Below are 19,405 nucleotides of genomic sequence, written 5' to 3' on the forward strand. Positions count from 1 at the left end.
ATAAAGAATTTGATAAAAATTGTGGACGTACAGAGATGAACTCGGTTTTGCAGCTAGCAGATCAGGTTTTACGCGTCTGATACCGCACACTGCTAAGACCTCCCTTCGGTAATCAAAATACATTTTCTGGATATTGAAGTAATCCTAGATATCATTCGAGAACAACGTCTTCGGCGGTTTTAAAGTTTGGTCAACTGCACTGATTGCGTTACAATTCGATAGTAGATCGCTGGTCAAGGATAACCCGTTCCCCTTTCACAGGTTGCTGGCCATGAACTTAAGAAAAAAAAAAAGCAAACAAACAAAAACAAGAACAAACAAACAAGCAAACAAATCAAAAGGAGAAAATATTTGTAAAGAAAGAAAACAAAAGTCAACTAAAAAGGAAAGATTGACAGTTCAGTTATTCAATAAACAATCAGTATCATTTCGACAAAAGAGCTATCACTCGAACTAAATCGCACGTAAAAGACGGATGATGATTACATTGGAAATTTCCTGGTATGGATTTGCGGACCTGGATCAAAGTTGGTCAACAATTTACTTACACATTGCCATTTCCGAGGCAAGCTTTGAAGTAACAGACAAGTTTGGAACGATTTGAATGCTAGCGGGACTTCTGTAAAACTGGTTCACAGTGACGCGTGTATTTCACAATATCACAATCTAAATAAGGTAAAATCAGTTTACTGTCCGCAAATTAGGGTATGATGTTTTTTAATCACTAATGTAATCTCTGTACAACCAACCAATTAATCAATCGATTTGTGGTGCAGTAAATCGAGCGAAATTAAACGAAACTCCGGTATGAGCCTTGATTCACTTGAACGCAAACGTTTTGATAATTGAACGCGATCGAGTTCGTTATGACCAAAGGCGCAGGCACTTGTTGATTTACCACACGACAGGATAAAGGATGATTCCCCATGTAGGCCTTATTATGAAGGTAATCCCTATCAAGTTATTTTTAGAATTGTTATGCCGTTCGCTGGTCGATAATGCACCACGTGCCTAGAGTAGGTGTTCTCTTGGACGATGAAGATGCCTGTGAAGATGTTAGGGCTGTCCACCTGTGGAAACTTCTAGACCCTCCTAGGATTTTTGAGGCTGGGGGATCTAAAAATGACTTGAGAGGGATTACTCTAGGAATAACGCCTATATAGGGAAAAACCCCCGATTGCGTGTTCAGGCTAGGTTTCTTCTTTCTGGTCGAACACGCAATCGGATTCCATCCGCGCGAAACTATTTGTTTAGACAAATATGTTAATGAACAATCACACCTCTCACCGCATATATAACACTGTTGAACCGTTATTTTCTTGTCACTTGATAATGATGTCATGACGACATCGAAACGTTGTGTAAAGTTTCTATCGCTCGTTTTTATTTTGAAATGATTAACTTAATAACAGGGAAAACCTTTCACACATTGAAAAATTTATTAATTCACGACAAAGATAATTGTGATTTTACCAGTCTTCAAAACCAAGATTTTACCAATCTTCAAACGGGAGATATCATTCAAAAAGGAGATATTTTTCGGTAATAAGGATTTAAAGTTTGCTTCGGTCTCTGGAAACCCACTTTAGCCCTGTGAAATACACAAATGTTGCACTGAATACCCTAATCAGACACCGGTCATAGAAATGTTAACCACGTTTAAGGGGTGTATAAGATGGTAGAGGAAACAATTTTCAGGATCTTGATGCAAAAATTCTCATAGTACTAAGTTCAAAAGCATGAATCAATTTTGTAAACACTTTTGGACTGTAAACAACCGTTGCTAGGGGCGTTTCTATGTTGAAGTATAGCTACCAGTGCCGCAGGTAACTTAATTTCAACGTAAATCAACGAGTGATTAGAGGAAACTCGTTTCAAAATACAATCTAAATGTTGAATTTTCACATTTTTAAAATGGTTGTTTGAAAAAAAAAACTTTATATTTCAGTGTAAAGGCCGCCTTAACTCGATTTTTACAGTCCTCAGGTGTCTACTTCATGTATTTATTTTACACGTATTAAGTTCATGGAATCTTGTTATTTCTATGTAAAATGTATAAGTTTGATTGACGAACCAAAAGAATCTCTTTAATGAAATAAAGGAAAAATAAAGCAGCGCCATCAGTTAGCCTATTTACTCAGCTGTATTCATGTATGCACTAAGTGTTATTATTACTAACGGCTACTCCTGGTGAGTTACTGACCATTCATTGTTCCACACATGTACAATTCAACAATAGGCATATAGCACCAGCCCTCAGATCTCAAAGCCCCCAGTATCGGTCAACGGAAACCTTGGGGAAAGGTGAGAAAATAGAATGACATCAAATTCTCCCTTGCGATATCAATTATCTGTCATGTATCTTTTGAAGACGACCGTGTTCTCTGGAGGAATTGAAAATGTATAGCTGATTAAATAACTGAAATGAAGGGACGATAGATTCTTTGAACAATATCGTAAAAGAAGACCAATCTCGCCATGTTGACGTTTTGCATTTGTGCATTTCCGAAAGGAATATGCATCTTTTTTTTTGAATTCTTACCATAATGCACTTTTCGTTGCATTAGTTTTAGCAATTTGCCTTGAGTAATGAATGACACAACAGGTATTCTCCTTAAAGAAAGCTTTTATGCTACGTCAGCCAGCAATTTTCCTGGAAATACTCTCGGTGAAGATTGATAACTATCGTACAAAGCTGGCAAATAAGAAAAGGGCCAAAGAATTATAAATGTTTATTATAGCTTTCAGTTATCACGCACGCTATGATAGGTCAATTTGCCCGGCCCGTTAAAATTCAAAGCCGTTTTTGTTACCAAAACATTCATGATTTATCGCCAAGTGTTCTTAACTTTTATAGCAAGGAAAAGTCTAAAACTTTCCTTTTACTTTAAACTGTGTTTTAAAACGTGCTAACGGTTTAATAACGATTTCAAATTGACTCGCATAAAACTGCATTAGCATCAAACATTTTCGACAATGGAGTCATCTTCAAAATGAACAAATTATATACGATAGGTTTTCAGACACAAAAGTGAAACATTTTCTGGCAAAAAATTTTGTTATTGTATGTCTTTTGAGACAGTTATACATATTTTAACAAACGAAGTAGACTTAGAATGGACTAATGTTTACCCACGAAAGTTACTGTTTGTCTGGATAAATAATGCTGAAAATACTGAATATCTGATACCAGTTTGTTTAGCTTTATAATTTATAAGTAGTCAATTGACATTGATCATAAGGGAGACTATAGTTTGCTATATTTTGTATAGCCTTCCTCCAAAGAACGTTTTAAACATTTCAATATTTAATACATGCATGTAGTTGCTGTCACATATCCGATGTGAAATAAACACTCCTTCATTCAATCATTCAGTCAGAAAATTCTCAGTTTTGAGCTAAGTAAAGTAAAGCAGCACTGAGCTACCAGGACAAAAGAATATAATAATCATAATGGATTCAAAAAAAATTAAATCGCTATTCAAGGGTTTTCAGGTCAAAGAACCAATCAGCTACATAAAAAAGAAAATTAAACAGCTGATTGAACTCAAATTCACAAAGTAAATTAAGGAGAGAGCTTAAAGAAGCCGCATTGGTTTCGTTGGTAAACGGTCTCTTTTGTAGTCGCTTTCCAAATTTTAGCAGAATGTACTCAACTGTCTGTGCTGTTGGCAGTTTCTTAATGGTCGATTGTTGGCGCTCCAAGTTTTTCCATAAATCTGTAAGTACAGCTGAACAGTCCTGTTGAAAAATTTAAGCCGGTGTTTTTCTTGCTTATTATATAAAGCTGAAACAAGCTCGTCTTTAAAGGGACGGCTGCGGTCATAGTGCTGATCTTACCAAGTTTTGTGGCTCTCTGGCAGTTGGATTCCGAGGTTGCTTTCTTTTTGCATTTTGCTCGTCGTTACTTCGACGCTTGCACTGCACGTGGAAAATGAAGAACGTGAAAAGAGAGGTTTGATGTCCTTTTTTCATTCATAAAACATTTTTTTTTCATAATTAATGGTTGTAAATCTTTTTGTCTGCTTCTCAGAAACCTCCTCAACTCAGATTTTTGAGGGCGATATGTTGCTCACCGAACAACAGATTCAAGCAGCCGAAAATGGAATGAGCCCTAATGACGTCGGTGGAGCACGTGGATTGTCAAAGTATCGTAAATGGCCTGGAGGAGTCGTTCCTTATACTATACACGGCAGCGCAGGTAAATTACACATATTTCTTGGCATTCGAGTCAGATAACATATTTGATAACGTGACTAAGCAAGGAAGCCTTCACTAGCAATGTAACAAAAATCAATCGTTGTTTTCTTACGATAGCATCTGGAAGAGACCTGCTATTTTCAGCGCTATGGAAGAGTGGAAAAAAAAGACGTACATCAAATTTGTGAAGAGGACAACAGAGAAGGCTTACGTAGAGTTCTTTGTCAGGAAAGGTTGTCTTGACTGCTTGTCATATCACCATTAGCCTGGGTGCAGATGTCCACTATATTTCCTATGTTTTTCTTCTGTCTAACTTCTTTAGCTTTCGAAATGACTGGCGTCCAATTTCCTACGGCTTTGTACTCAGGTTACTTCTGCTGGTTTAAAAGGCTCTTAATTGATTTACTTGATTGATTTACTTCAGTAACAGTAGTATTCCAGGACACTTAGTTCAAATTCTTTAACTAAATCTTATACAGGGCTTTTTCCACGTGCGCCCCTAGATTTCGCAAAAGTATTCCTTTAGACATTCGGAAATCGAACAGTGTTTGTACATTTAAGAGTAGTTTAAAATCTCATCTTTTTAAAAGGTTTGTTAATAGCCGTCTAATTTATGATTAGGATTGATGCTCTATAATCATCCTTTTTGCAAAAACAAAAGAAAATTACTCTTAATTTTACAATACACTTTCTACTAATCACGGAATCTTACTCGTCTTCGCTTTCATACTACTAATAGTAAAGCTTCTTTTTCCCTTTGTTAGGTGTCATACATGTAGCTCGTCCAAGTTGAAATAAAGGGAGAAAATCTAGGATAAAATTATGAATAAGAACAAACAGTGTTTTGACAATTTTTTTTGTTTTTGTTCTTCCAGTTGCTATTCATCTGTTGGTAGGACTGGTGGAAAGCAGCGAATTTCACTTCGCTCTGGATGTGGCTTCCATGGAATAGCTGTTCACGAGATTGGGCATGCTCTTGGTAGGAGCCTAATTCTAGTTATTCTCCTTATCCAAATCTTTGAGCGACAAGGTGGGGAGTAATTCGGAAGTGACCAATGAAAGATGGACCTCTCCTTCTTCATCTGGAGAAAGAGTGTGTGTGTGTGTGTGTGTGTGTGTGTGTGTGTGTGGCGGGGGGCGGGGGGGGGGGGGAGGGGGAGGTGAGCTCTTTCTTGTTCTTACTTGACGGGAGTGGGAGCAAAACTTCTCGAGCCCTTTAGGCCTTAGGATTTTCAATAGAAAGTAGATAAGCAGATCAGGCTATCAAGACAGATGAGTACTTACTTATTCAGTTCGGTTTTGCACTTTATTTGTTAACAGGAACAATTCACTTCCTGTTTTTTAGACCAAGCAAAGGCGCATTTGTAACAAATTCGCAGAGCTGTCAAAACGGCCAGTCAAAACAAGCTTAATTGACGGGAGCCAGCCAACGTTAATTGGGCTCTTTTACTCTCTTCTCCTGGTTTCTAAACCTTAGCTTAGGATTTTTCAAAAGCAGATGAAGCATACATTTTACTCAAGATTTCATGTCTTCTTTTTTTTTCCGAATTGCCTCTAGGATCCTGGCATGAACGAAGTCGACCAGATCGTGATAACTACGTAGAAATTATTTCGGATAACATCAAAGATGGTAAGAAATGAAAAAAAAGAAGTAATTACCGGCTGGTTTACTTCATTTCTAAGGGCATGCTTTATTATTAACATGTGGAAATTATAGACCTTCTGAGTTATGATGGCTTCTCAAAGACATAAGTACTTCTGTTTACTCACGTTCTGATTATCAGCTATGTTTGCCCGGAAGCGGTAATTTTTAGGAAGCCGAAAACCTGCTCAACTGTATTCGTTTCCTAGGCTTGAAATGCAGATCATCTCGACTTCAGTTGACTAAACGTCGGGTATCTGAAACACTTCTTTAATTCCATTTTACCCCAGTCACAAAAAAGCAACTAAGCTAATGCTTCATAACCAGAGTGAAAGAACAAACCATTAGTTATGATCAACAACCCGCGGTTAGACCTGTTTGAGCGAAGTAAATCATGGCGCCTTGCATTAGTTACCAGCTTTCACATGCTGGGAAGTCCAACTTCTCAGGTATCATGCCTGTAATCGGGTCTCTTCATTGAGTAAATAAGACCAGAAACTCAACTTTAGAAAATACAGCCACGGACCTATCGACAGTCTTGGCGTTCCATACGACTATGGATCCATAATGCATTACGGCAAGCGTGACTTTGCTAAGTGGCCATGGCAATCTACCATCAAATCCAAGAACGGCGCATCCATTGGTCAGCGGAAACATCTCAGTGCCCTGGACGTCAAGCAAATGAACTTGTTTTATGAATGTAATAAGAAATAAACGTTCTAAAAGATTAAAACACAACAACAACAACAACAACAACAACGTGTGTATTATTATGATATTCTTTTCTATTCTGAAAAAAGATGTGCCACGTTCTCAGAAATTTATTGAAATTTACTTTACCACTAGTGCGCCTATAACACATCGAACGAAAACATCTTTTTATCTGTCCGTAAAATAAACTGTTATGGAATAACTATATCTTCAGCATCGATGGCAAACCTATTTTCAACGCATGCTCTTCTCAAAACGCCTCGTATCTCTTTCTAATTTCTTAACAAACACTGTTGGCCTCGAGCCGTGGGCCGTTTTCAAGGCGGAAGGGCAAAATGCTCATGATTATTCAACTCCAAATATGATGCTGATTCTTCAGTTGACACTCCGCCGGAATACTAACCTCAGTCAACTACACTCTTTACTTTAAAGATGATACTCTTCTTTTTGACACAAGGCACCTCATCGAAATTGTATTGGAAACTTACAGAAATTATCCAGACCACCACAAATGTTCATGGTAAAATTTAGAGGATATCGTATAATCAGAAACCTCACAATTACAATTTAGAAAGAACAGACCTTCTACGGGCTCTAACAGGTGAAGTAAATACGTCTTCCATATTGCATTTATATCGTTAAATAGTAATTTTAGCAAGGACAACCTTACGGATTTGACCACGCAGTCCAAATCTATTATTTTAGACCACCTTTCTCATAATCGTTTAATTTATAGCCTAAAAGCGGAGCTCCCGATTACAATAAATTATCCTGGCTTGAGTCTGCGAGCTCTAAACCTGAGCCCGCGATATGGTCACGTGATACTGGTTAGCGGATGCCTTGTTTTGACAGATGTCAATTGAACATAACATGGATGTTCAATATCAAAGATGTAAGCTGTAAACCAAGACTGCATGACTTGGTAGACCTAGTAGCTGGAGTATGGCCGGCGTCGTCGTCGTTTTTCGTGTTAGGGCGCACGCGCCCGTGCCGCTAGCCATGTTGACCATGAAAAAAGAGTTGCATGGTTTTCTATTTCTATGCATGCATGTGGTTCTGTTCCTATAGTTATGGCACTCCGCTTCGCCGGAGCTCCGCTATTGCTGGCGGGCGAGTTACTTCTTCTGTACGTTTCCATAAGAACTTGAATAACAGTTCAATCCTTTGGTATGGGTAGTAAGAACATACGTAGATGAACCTTTGGGATCAGAAAAGATTAATTATTAATGAGTTTTTTAATACTATCTAGCCTTTCAATAAAATTCTTTTCCTTTAATAGTTTCTGATCATATGTGAAATATACCTCCAGAGCGTTAGTCGAGATTTTAGGCCACTTTTAAATACCAAACATTTTTCTTTACTATGTTTTAATGATTTGATCCACATACCCTCTGTTTTTGAGTAATTGATCTTAAGACCCGAAAAATTTCGAAACAGGTCCCTGAGTAGTTGAAATAATGTTTCTTCCTGTTTTCCGATGTAAATTCATTTAATGTCTGAATTCTGTCGAATGGCAATAACCACTATGAACAGATATCAGTGGAGACAGCAGTGACCCAGTGAAGGAAATCTGAACCAAAATTTAATGCTTCAAGGCATTTCTATTCAACGCTATCGAAAGCCTTTTGAAAATCAAAGAATAACATTAAACCAGGAGTGTTTTCTTTTACAGTTAATCCCTGATATCGTAAATAGATTATATAGTTTCGCCTATAAAACGATCTTTTACATATCCTGTCTGATAAGGATGAATAATGTCAGGCGAGACTTTTTTTATCCTCCATGCAATTACCTTGGTCATTATTTTTGTGTCTACATTAACGAGGGAGATTGGACGCCAGTTTCTAAAAGTGAACGTGAACGATCTTTCCCTTTCTTTTCAATTATTGCATATGATGTTTGTTTTCGAGAGTTAGACATCTCACCATTTTCGAAGCATTCAATAATGCAGTTCATAAAGCTATCGCTAATAGACCAATTTTGATATATTAAAATTCAGCTAAGACAATAGACCTCAGTAAGAGGCTCCGGGGAATAACTACAGAGTTTGTGGGGTTTATTCCCCGGAGCCTCGTGCTGAGGTCTATTGTTTTAGGCTGAATTTTAATATATCGAAATTGGGCTATTACTGACCAGAATGTTTTATAGAATTCAATTGGAATGTCATCATTACGAGGAGTTTTATTTTTGTCGAACCTGTCAAGGGGACGAAAACATTCTGCTCAAAAAGAATTTCTGGTCTTCAGAAGTAGCTATATATTTAAATTTATAATAAAGTTTCCATACAACGCGCGCTCTGATTGGCTGAAAGAGCGTGCTTTATCAGAGAACAGAGCACGGGTTGATGACGGTAACTTGGCTTTCAAATTTTTGCTTCGGAATTTTGACAAATTTGACCCAAATTAAACACCCCCTGTGATTCAGACAAACGCAATGGAAACGAGCTTTTTGTCTGTAGTAAATATGGCTCACAGAGACCATTCGGTTAGCAACAGTAGTGTTAAAACTGTACTAAAATAAGAAGTTTTGCTAGATTCCCACCGACAAAACACGTAACGAAATAAACAAATTCTCAACCTAAACAGTGCTTCGATAAAAGACATTATATTTGTTACGAAGGCAGAAATTATACTTAAGAAGTAAAACAACGACAGAAAACAACAACTAAACTGTCTCTGTTTACGATGAGAAGCTTTATTTCTGTAAAAATGCTCAATTGCTCAAACAACACTTACATGTAGTGTAGTAATGCTCGTTCTCCGGTCATCGCAGCGAAGTGAACCGACGAGTGGTCAGTGCAAAGCTTGCTCTAATATTCTCTTCTGTGCTTGGAGTAGAACCAGTGGGAGCCGTTTAGTCTTTCTAACTCTTACGCTAGTTCGGGCAATCTTGCTGCATGCGGCTACAAGCCGTAAATAACTGTAGCTCCGTTCAAATTCGACTCGGCATTTTGCATTTTCATCCGCAGGCTTTGAGCTCCCCGTTTCGTAATTTCCACTGGAAAAGTGCACGTTTTCATGGGCCACAATATGGCCGTATTCCTCTGGACTATAAACCTTCACCTGCCTTTAGATCCGTATTTAAAATTTAACTGAAAAGCGAACTTCGAAGGCATCGTTCTTCTCTCGAAAGCCGCTCAAACTACTCGAAACTGAAAGCTTAGCTGAAGGCCAGTTTGTGATTGACAGCTGTCGCTTCGTTAGCCAATCAAATTATTTGAACAATTCTAACAAGGATTCTGATTGGCTTATTTTAGCGTGCTTTATCAGAGAACAGTTCACGGCTGACGCCACTTTTGCTCGTTTGGAAAATAAAGTTTGGTTTGAAAAAATTCAGCCAAATTCGTGAGGAAATTATCGGATTATTTATCATAAAACAAATAAAGAAGCCTCGACTGTGCTCTGTTCTGTTGTAAAGCACTTAGGAAGCGGTAGAGCACTCAAGAAGTAGGGAAAAACACTCGACTACGTCTCGTGTTTTCCCCTACACTTCTTTCGTGCTCTACCGCTTCCTAAGTGCTTTACAACAGAACAGAGCACAGTCGAGGCTTCTTTATTTGTTAACGTTTAGGAAAGAAGATATTCTAATTGCAATATCTAGATCAATTAATAGTATTGCTTTTGTACAGATTTTTGTAGAACCGTTATTGCTCCTTTAATATACAAAATGGCTCGCTTTAATTACTCCACTTCTATGAAGGTTTCGTATATGCTTTTTTGTATGATTTCTTTTCCCGAGGTCTAAAACATATTTTGTGCTCTTTTCTCTATGCTCACATGCCAACGAGCACGTGCTCGTATCGTACTCGTTTTGGAGATTTGATTCTGTTGAATTTCTTTCCTTTATTATAATTATTGTATAGACACTTTATTTCTCTGCATTATTGGAAAACGTATCTAGTGTTGCAAGCCTTGTTATGCTTATTTGTTTGTCTATTTATATATTTAAAGTAAAGGCTTTTATAAATATATCTGTGTTGAATTTAAATGTCCCAGTTCACATGGTGAAAATTATATGTAAAGTTGACAGAATCATGAGTGCTACAGTAGAGAAACCCTGCACCACTTAACTTCTGATCTCTCCACATTATATTTAACGATCTGTATACTACTCCATTAGTGTCAATATTAAAGGAGCTTCGTCATGGATCTCGAATCTTTAAAAGTTAAGCTTAATTTTTTTAAGTTCTGAGTTTGTAATCCGTGTTAACCTTTGCCATCCTTAAACACGGTCGTTTAGTTTTGGGTTATCATTACCTTCTGGTATTTTTCAACAAAGTGTTATTGTGAGGTGTCCTTCAATTTAAGGTGGCTACCTAGTGTATTAATTTTACGAACACCTTCCCTATAGAGCCGAGTTATAAAAGGAAACTGATTGAAGTTTTCCCTGCAGAGATTTACCAGTACGGGTACTGTTGAAATAAGGCTTATATTTTAGTTATCAATTTTTGGATGTAGACCGTTATCATGGCAACATCTCATCTAATAACAGGTAGATATATTCCTCATTTTGGCCTAAACTCCTTGATATTTAGACTTAATTACTTCGGTGAAATTTGTTCATACTTTGCCACATCAGCGAAATGATATTTGCCTAACATTTTGAATTGGTAAAAAGCCAATTTGTCATTCTTCTAAATATATTAGATTAGCTCTGACAGATTTTAACAAAAGTAGGGTATTTTATTGGAATTGTAGGTAGTTAAAACTGAGCCAAATTTAAAATTGACCGTAAGTTTTGCTTTTTGTGATCATGTTGATGTCATAAAAATCGAATAACGCTGACGTTTTCCTTTGAGCGCGAGGAGATTACTTGAGCTTTCGTCCTATGCGCTCGCGCAATCGTAAAACTATAGCGAGCCACCTTAAAGGTAATTTAGTACATCGCAAAAGTTTATAAACAACATTACAAAATTAGCTTCCCTGTAACGGTTAGGAATATATACATATTTTTTGAATTCATGCTAACGCCTAATGATCACCAAAAGATGATTCCTTTTCTGATGATGAAAACTCTTAACGTCGAGTACAAAACTTAACGTTGAGAACAAACGTTTATCACCTTGAAAATTAACTTTAAAGTCTTGAGGCGGATGCATCCAAATCAATTGTCAGTTAAACAGAGCTTTTTTAACGATCTAATTTTGGTAGTTTTCTCATGACCTGTTTCGGCCAATTTCTAAAAGAAAACGACACAAACTAATTGTCTTTTATTGTCTTTTATTGAAATAGCTCTAGCTTTAGGCAAAACAAAAAAGAAACAAATACATACTGGAAACTACAAACAACCAACAAACATAAGCCATATTTCTTTGTCTTTCATGCAAGAAACTGTTAAATAGTGAGTAATAATTTTAAAATTGATAACAAACGTTTTCACACCTTGTCAATTAATTTCAAAGTCTTAATCTCATGAAGCGCTGAAGATGAAATCAGCTTTTAAAGAACCAAATATTGTATTTTCTTGTATATGAATTCAGTTTCGGCAGTCTTTCGATGAGCTGTTCCAAAGAGATGTAATTTTGCTGGATTTACCAACTTTTATTACACCGGTCTAACGTCCTGGCCTGAAACTAGGTCACAGTTTGCCTCGTATTGTACGTCTAGCTTGTTTTGTTTGTTTACAGATGTCGACATGATTTGGTCAACTGACACCGGCATTGAAAGTCTAAAAGCGAGCAGTATATTGCTTTCTGTACAAAATATTACATGGTGTTTAGCCAAATTAAAAATCTTTTCACTTGTTCTAAAAGAAAAGGAATGTTTCACTAGCTGAATATATACAATTAACGATTTCAAAGACCAGCACTATATAAAGGACACGAACAGGAAAATCATATCATACTGTACTGGATACAAGATGTTGCTCTTGTGCGTTCCTCTCCTCCCTGCCTCATCGCTGCCGAAAAAAGTCGAAGATGACGCAACTAAAAGTGGTGAGTGAAACTCTATTACAGTCTGCGAAGTTTTTCTTGGTTTTATCTTCAAATTTTCCCCAAACACTTGCATCAGCGTTGACTCGTGCCTCATATTGTTTTGAATGCGTACAAGTAAATTCTTATAGTTTTTTTTTAAAGTTGATGTCGTGAACTTCCTGCACCCCAGGGGAAAGAGATTATTCGACCAATAGGAAAAAAATATCAATTGAATATTCCAAACGTTACCAATACTGATTTAAGTTACATCACTCGAAGACCAACTCTTTACATTTGATAGTAAACAAGTTCTCCTTTTGCTTTCTTTCAACTAAGAAAACGACAGTAACAATCGATTTAAAAATACTTAAGTTATCTCCATCTCATACTAATGAAGATTATTTACATGTTATAGAAAATCTATCTTTTCAATAAATAGAATTATTGCCTTTACTTAGCTGATTCGCCATACAAGTTTTATAAGCATGGCTTTTCCCCCTTTTTGCGTTTCATTCCTGCAATTTATTAGACTAGCGAGATAACGAGAGTAAAGGAGTGGCGTAGACTTTTAGGAAACAAGTTACTATGCAATGAAATAAAAAAGGACAATGAGTTACGTCTTCAGATCATTTTTTAAATATGTGTTCCATGGGACACAAGTACAATAATTCAATGTCGTTTGTGATTAGCATTAGTAATTATTTTATGGTCATTACCAGAATGAATACATTGAGTTCTTTGTTGGATAAGGGTAGGGTTTGCACACGTGAAAATCTCTTTCACAGGATAGAGGATAGAGGACCAGAAGTATATTGTATAATCATACTGTAGTAGTACTCACTCACTCACTCACTCACTCACCCACCCACCCACCCACCCATGGGTGGGGGGGGGGGGGAGGCGCAGAAACGAATTTTGAAAAGGATAACAGTTCTTTTTCAAACTTCGTTTTTAAAACACAGATAATTCATGCAATGACGCAAGTGTCCCAAGGAATTTTGTCCACCATTGTAGCTGTGGGTGTCAGAACAAGACACTCTCTCCTCCTCCCTGCTTTTGACAACTGGCCGCCACCAGCAGATAGGCCAGTGCCTGGGCCATGTGCCCGGCCTGCCCTTGACGGAGCCTCCCCTGGGTTTAAGGTCGCTAGCAAAAACCTTAAGGTAGCGGGCATGTTTTTGCGAAATCGCTCAGATATATATTTATACGAGCTTACACAAAAAGAAAGCATTTTTCATTATTTTTTCCATATACGACGTTTCTGAAGATTTCTTTGAGCAGGTTATCGGAAACGAATGAGTATACCCGCGTCACGCAATTCTTTACATTCCAACGACGGATTTTGGGCAAAATTGATGAAGAAGCACAGGCCAAGCCGGGCTTCTTAAAACCATTTTGCCCAGAGGTATTTTTTGATTTTCAAACAAGTGTATGTATAGTTAACCGTAGAAAGTGTTTTCAAGGCGTTTTAAGTTAAAATAAGCGATGTTTTAATGCTTTAATGTTTTAATTCGCTTTCAAAGCATTGTAAAATTTTGCGTCTGTTTGATCTCGTTTCGGGCTCAAAACTACCTTCGATTTATTTTATTTTCCACTCAGTCATACCACGAAGAGCTGGGCTGAATATAAAATCCATTGAAAGATTGTCAAGTAGCTGCTGTACGGAGCGCGAAGCAATCAAATATTCGGAAGGTTAAGCAAAACCGGAAGTAGATTTTGAGCCCAATTGGGCTAAATTGTTTTTGGCGTATTTCTGCCAAAGAAAGCTGTATTAGCAGAAACAAACCATGGTCCGTCTCTATTCTTACTAGGACCTATCTCTGGGCAAAATACAAGCGAAATCAATTTTTCGACTTGTGCCATTGATAGGCGATTTTGGTCGATTTCTACAGGTATTCACTGTTAAATTCCCCAACTACTGTTTGGGTTTAGTACCGTCAGAGCAAATCTTATGGTTTACAATTAACTTCTTTTTTGACAAGTGGTGCTTTTGATACTAAAACAAGAAGAAACACTCAGACATTCTATCTTTATACATTCATTGGTCTTCCTTCGAACTTTACAAAGTAACATGATTACGTAAAGACATCTTAGTTACTTCGAGCTTTATTTCTTGTTACACTTGTAGTAAAGATTCATTTGTTTAACATCCAGAGGACTGAGATGACTTCGCTGGCCAATTGATGCACCTGATTGCCTTGGTCTTATGGTGGTCTGCCATGGCCATCGAGCAAAGTCTCGCTTGCCGTAGTGCATGATTGAACCATAGTCATAAGGAACACCCAAGCTGTCGATGGAGCCATGACCGTACTTGTTAAAATTGTGCTTGTTATCTGCCAAGATAAACAAAATTTTTACTTAACATGGTATTTCAAATTTAGAGATAAAGGCATTTTGTCAGGATGTCAAAATAAATTCTGTTTCCTGTTTTTCCCGGTCTGGACATCTATTGCACGAATTTCTTCGGGCCAGTTCCTTGCGTCTGTCGATGTGGGTGAGAGTGATTTTGGATTTAAATTCGCGTCAGCCATTAAAAAAATTGCGTCGTTGCATGTGATGGGTTGTCGGAATATAAAGTGCTACTAGTTGTAGTAATTGGACCGAGTGAAGTACAATTAGTTGTACTCGTACCACTAAATTTTTTTCGTTTCTGATTGAATCGTTATGCATTTTATCCATTTGGATCTTTTCAAACTGTTCACGTTAGATCGTCCAAGTTCTGCATCTATACCATCCACCGTGAGCAATTTATTTTCTTGCCGCAACCTTACAATTGCGGAGCTCGAGGATAATGAGACTTTCTCGCTAAAAGAAGCCCTAAAAGTTCGTCACATCTCGATCTCGGTCTATCAAATTAATTTTAAATTTACTCTCCATATCACTGAATTTTTGTTCACTCGGTCCAATTATTACACGATGAAATCTGTACAATTTCAGCGTACTCGCATAACACTCCCAGGCTAGGCAGCCATACCTGGTTTAATATTATCCCAAACAATTTCGACATAGTCATCACGGTCCGGGCGGCTTTGTTCGTGCCAGAATCCTGTAAAGGAACACCAAAATAACAGTGTCAAACCGGCGAAACTATAAATATACCTAGTTGTCAGAGCTCGCATAAACTCCTATAGTATGGAGGTGTCTGCTAAATTGGTTTAGTATAATTTTATTCATGTACTAATGCGAATGCTGCAATGTGATTGGCTGAGCTATCGTACTCCGGGTTGTCACGCTTTCTCGTTTTCTCGATGAAAATTTAGAAACAATGGATAATCAAACTTCCGAGAAGACGTAAAGAAACTGACAGTCAAGGTTTCTCGACTTCGGCAGCTCTAAATTGTCGAAAAAAAAAAAAAAAAAAAAAAAAAAAACCGATGAGCACGCGCACACAACTGCAAATTTCAAATGATGACAATTTAATCAGTGCGGTTTTTCTGAAGCGTGAATGCCAATACAACCGTAGTTTAATAATTGGAAACTATTCTTTGAAGTAAATTTATGCTAGAATTCTACTAAGAAATGATAATTTGCTCTCGACTTCCCAGCATGAGGTGATAGTTGATTCGGCCTTCGGCTTCATCGACCTTTTCGAAGTTATTCGCCAGTATTTAGAAAGAACTTTCAAAAGCAAAACGACACTGAACCTAGAGCGTGGCCAATCTCGTGTACTACAATGCCGTGAAAGTAACAAAAGCTTCCAATAGAAATCTGCTGCTTTCCATTTTTAAGGTCTCCAACGTAAGACCAGCATCTGCAAGAAGCCAAAATAAAGTGTTAGTTTTCTTGTTACGAATTTTCTGACCAGCAGTTTCACTATTTCGTCATCGGGCCGACATGAGCATCAAAACGTCTCAATAGTAAACAATCATTTATTTGTAAATAGACCATTTCCTAGTTGCCTTTTGCCTCCGTGTCAAAACGAGTCCTCGTGGAAAACCATTCATAAGAACCTTTGTTCCAACTAGAGTTTCATTTTCCTGTAAATCAAACTCATTTCCATAGGAAAGATTTTGCACAAGGAATAGTTTTGAAACAGACGCACAAGGTAAGTCAGAAAGGGCCTATAGATTGTTATAATTCCTAATTGCATCATGTATTACGGATAACAGTTTAAACCCATAGTTGCAAGGCCAACTGATCGATAACAAGTTTCCTTAATATTTGTATTCGAGTTCATACACCACTTCATTAAAAACCCTTCCACAATATAAATACACAAAAGGTATCGCAGAATCTTACCCATCACCGGCGAAGAACTCCACGTAGTCTTTCTGAGTAGCCCTGGGCACGAATCGGACGCACGTTTTCTCTTCCCACTCCTTCAGGGCACTATATATTGTTCTTTCTGTCGGTCCCTTTATTCCAAGTGCGTTTAGAAATTTGTTTTCTAAAGAGTTAACCAGAATTCACGTAAAATCGCAAGTTACTAATTTTATTATTAAACTCGACCATCCCTTTTACTATTGCAGTTGTTGTCTATATTACCTAATTTATGTGTATATAAAACCATTTGGTGAGCACGAAATGTCCGATCCATGGATGAGGATATTTTATGATTGATATCATGAGCAGGCGACCACAAGCCTCGTCCACTGAACAGCTACGATCTAAGGCGGGCGCAACAACTCGGATTAGTCGTAGCATTCTTGGGATCTCAAAGAAATTTCAATCATTTATTTTGCGTTTTCAAAAACCAGAAGCATTATTTCACTTAACACAAACAGGATTGCTTGTTATACTGTACGTGCAAAGACATGCAGGAAATGTAAATAGGTCATAGTCGTATTCTCAGTATTAATTGGACTGAAACTAGCAGGGAAATATCATAAATTAAAAAGAGAGAAATGTCATTTACATTTGAAAAGACTCCTCGCCTTAGCCTCGATCAGTTGCAAGCTAGTTCGTAGCCAAACCGAGAATACGAATATGGTATAATGATAAAAATAACGACGATCGCGATAGGAAAAGTGTCCGGGAATAAAATCTTGTATCATACTTGCGCTAGAATGTATTGTGTAGGGAACTATTCCACCAGGCCATTGTGCTCTGCGTTTTAGTCCGCGAGCTCCGCCTGTAACAGTTGGGTCCAGGCCTTGCTCAGCCGCTTGAATCTGCTCCATTGGTAACATCATGTCTCCTTCAAATTTTTGAAATCTCGAGAAGCCTGAAACATAAAGCAGTGATAAAATTTTGCCATATAAAATTTTTAAAGATGTTGCATACACATAACAGAACCATACAGACAAATTCCGTATCTGCAAACTTAGAATTCGAATAGCAACCGACCTCTCCACGCCGTCTAAAAGAAGAACCCTCTCTAGTACGAACAACGGACACTAAATCTCAGCCCAAGAGAGCTAATCTGAAAATTCTAGAGGTACAATGAATTGCAGAACATGAAATTCTGAACTGTAACACTGAATGAAAAGAGGACCAGTAAGGCTTAAAACGTAGGTCTATCTCAGCATAACAAAAAAATACGTGTAAAAGAAGTCCGACTAATATGGAAAATTATCCTGCTTGCTGCAATATATTCTCAGTTACCTCGTTTTTCGCTGTCTTCCTTCATCACTGGAACTCCCAAAGAGGAAGAAACGAAGAGAAAAAGAAACAAATATAACATTTTGGATAAACAGCCGGCCTCGAAAGCTTTACAGTAAGTTTGGCTGTGAATGATCCTCGACGTTGATGTTAAACTGATTTGGCCTTTGTCGACTTAGAAATTCTCCTCAGGTATCTCTAACGTGATAACCATTTTAGTTAATTTATAAATATTGTCTCAACTGCAGAATCTTAGGCCAATCAACACATATCATAAGAAAAGAGCTATGCTGCTTTTGTTGTCAATGTTGAACCAGCTGTGGAGGCTAAGACTAAAACAATAAAAGGTGCAACAATTATCTATAAAGGTTTATGCGCTTTATTTTTTCGTGAAACCCATGGAATTGTATATCTGTTGACAAAGAGGAGTTTAATTGAAATAGCTGAACAACTAATCACAAATTGAAAGATACATGTTTAAGTTGGAAACTGTTTCAATATGTATCAAATTCTTCCATCATGTTTAACTGAAACAGTTAATTTGATTTTCGTTCTGTTTTTATAATTTTGTTTGTGTTGTTTTGTTTCTTTAGTAACTGAGAATTCTTTTTAGATTCTAATTCCCCTACGATTAGTTATTCGTTATTGTGTTTGTTAGTTACAGCTGTTTCCAAGGAATAATACAGCTTTCATCATGGTGATTAGGAAAATGCGTTATTTATCAGTCTATTTACCTATTAAAGGTATCGTGACAATAAATTATTTGAAACAAACCAAGCAGATGTGCGTCATTTATATTGTGTCAAATGTCAACTCTTTTGTGCAAATTCGGTGAAAACTATTGTGAATGAAAAACATTAAATTCAGGACTTTGAGAGTAGGAAGGAAAATTTGTTGTAACTAAGATCGAATTCAGTGGCAATCTAACATCTGCATGGAGGTGTTATTTAGTTCTCTGTTATTTATCGCCTCGATTTTCAAGGGGTCCTCTTCTGTGACGACCGCTAAAAACGACAATTCACGGGGTATGGCCTGGGTTCGTTAAGTATCTCGATATACTGTAGCTAGGAACACTACAATCTAGGCTAATATGATACACTGGGCTGTTATTCAGTCTCAAGAACGAAGTATAGAGTAATTACGAAGGTTTTTTTTTGTAAAGAAGAGCACGCAATGCCAAGTCAGAAGTCTATAAATAACACTCAAATTACAGCGTTTTTGCTTGACTCAGAAGTAAACGTGAATGTTAAAAAGGCCATATAGGATTAATTGTATCAATTATATGATGAATGGGTAAACAGACGAGTTAATGAATGATTTTTCGTTCGATAAGATCCAACTTAGCCATGGCGTTAACCTCGGCAGGGAAAAGAAAATGGAAAAGAAATGTTTGGCCT

The 19,405-nt window shown here is 37.3% G+C and overlaps 2 protein-coding genes across 2 annotated transcripts; one reads left to right on the forward strand and one right to left on the reverse strand.

Moving 5' to 3' along the window:
* The first annotated feature begins 4,013 nt into the window (after positions 1 to 4,013).
* LOC149118648 (zinc metalloproteinase nas-6-like) lies at positions 4,014 to 6,542 on the forward strand. The gene is made up of 3 exons (XM_089299082.1): positions 4,014 to 4,201; positions 5,076 to 5,179; positions 5,759 to 6,542. The coding sequence occupies exons 1-3, from the start codon at positions 4,158 to 4,160 to the stop codon at positions 5,839 to 5,841; spliced, it is 231 nt and encodes a 76-aa protein (XP_089155208.1). The 5' UTR covers positions 4,014 to 4,157; the 3' UTR covers positions 5,842 to 6,542.
* A 7,966-nt stretch (positions 6,543 to 14,508) lies between these two features.
* LOC110040984 (blastula protease 10-like) lies at positions 14,509 to 18,174 on the reverse strand. Its single transcript, XM_089299041.1, has 6 exons — positions 18,012 to 18,174; positions 17,464 to 17,631; positions 16,707 to 16,854; positions 16,112 to 16,218; positions 15,442 to 15,513; positions 14,509 to 14,800 (listed from the first exon to the last, which is right to left on the reverse strand). Exons 1-6 carry the CDS (start codon positions 18,088 to 18,090, stop codon positions 14,574 to 14,576), a joined length of 801 nt encoding a protein of 266 aa, XP_089155167.1. The 5' UTR covers positions 18,091 to 18,174; the 3' UTR covers positions 14,509 to 14,573.
* Positions 18,175 to 19,405: the final 1,231 nt, after the last annotated feature.

The sequence above is a fragment of the Orbicella faveolata genome, unplaced genomic scaffold (assembly GCF_042242905.1).
Source record: "Orbicella faveolata isolate gen_17 unplaced genomic scaffold, um_ofav_v1 contig_1, whole genome shotgun sequence".
Taxonomy (NCBI): domain Eukaryota; kingdom Metazoa; phylum Cnidaria; class Anthozoa; order Scleractinia; family Merulinidae; genus Orbicella; species Orbicella faveolata.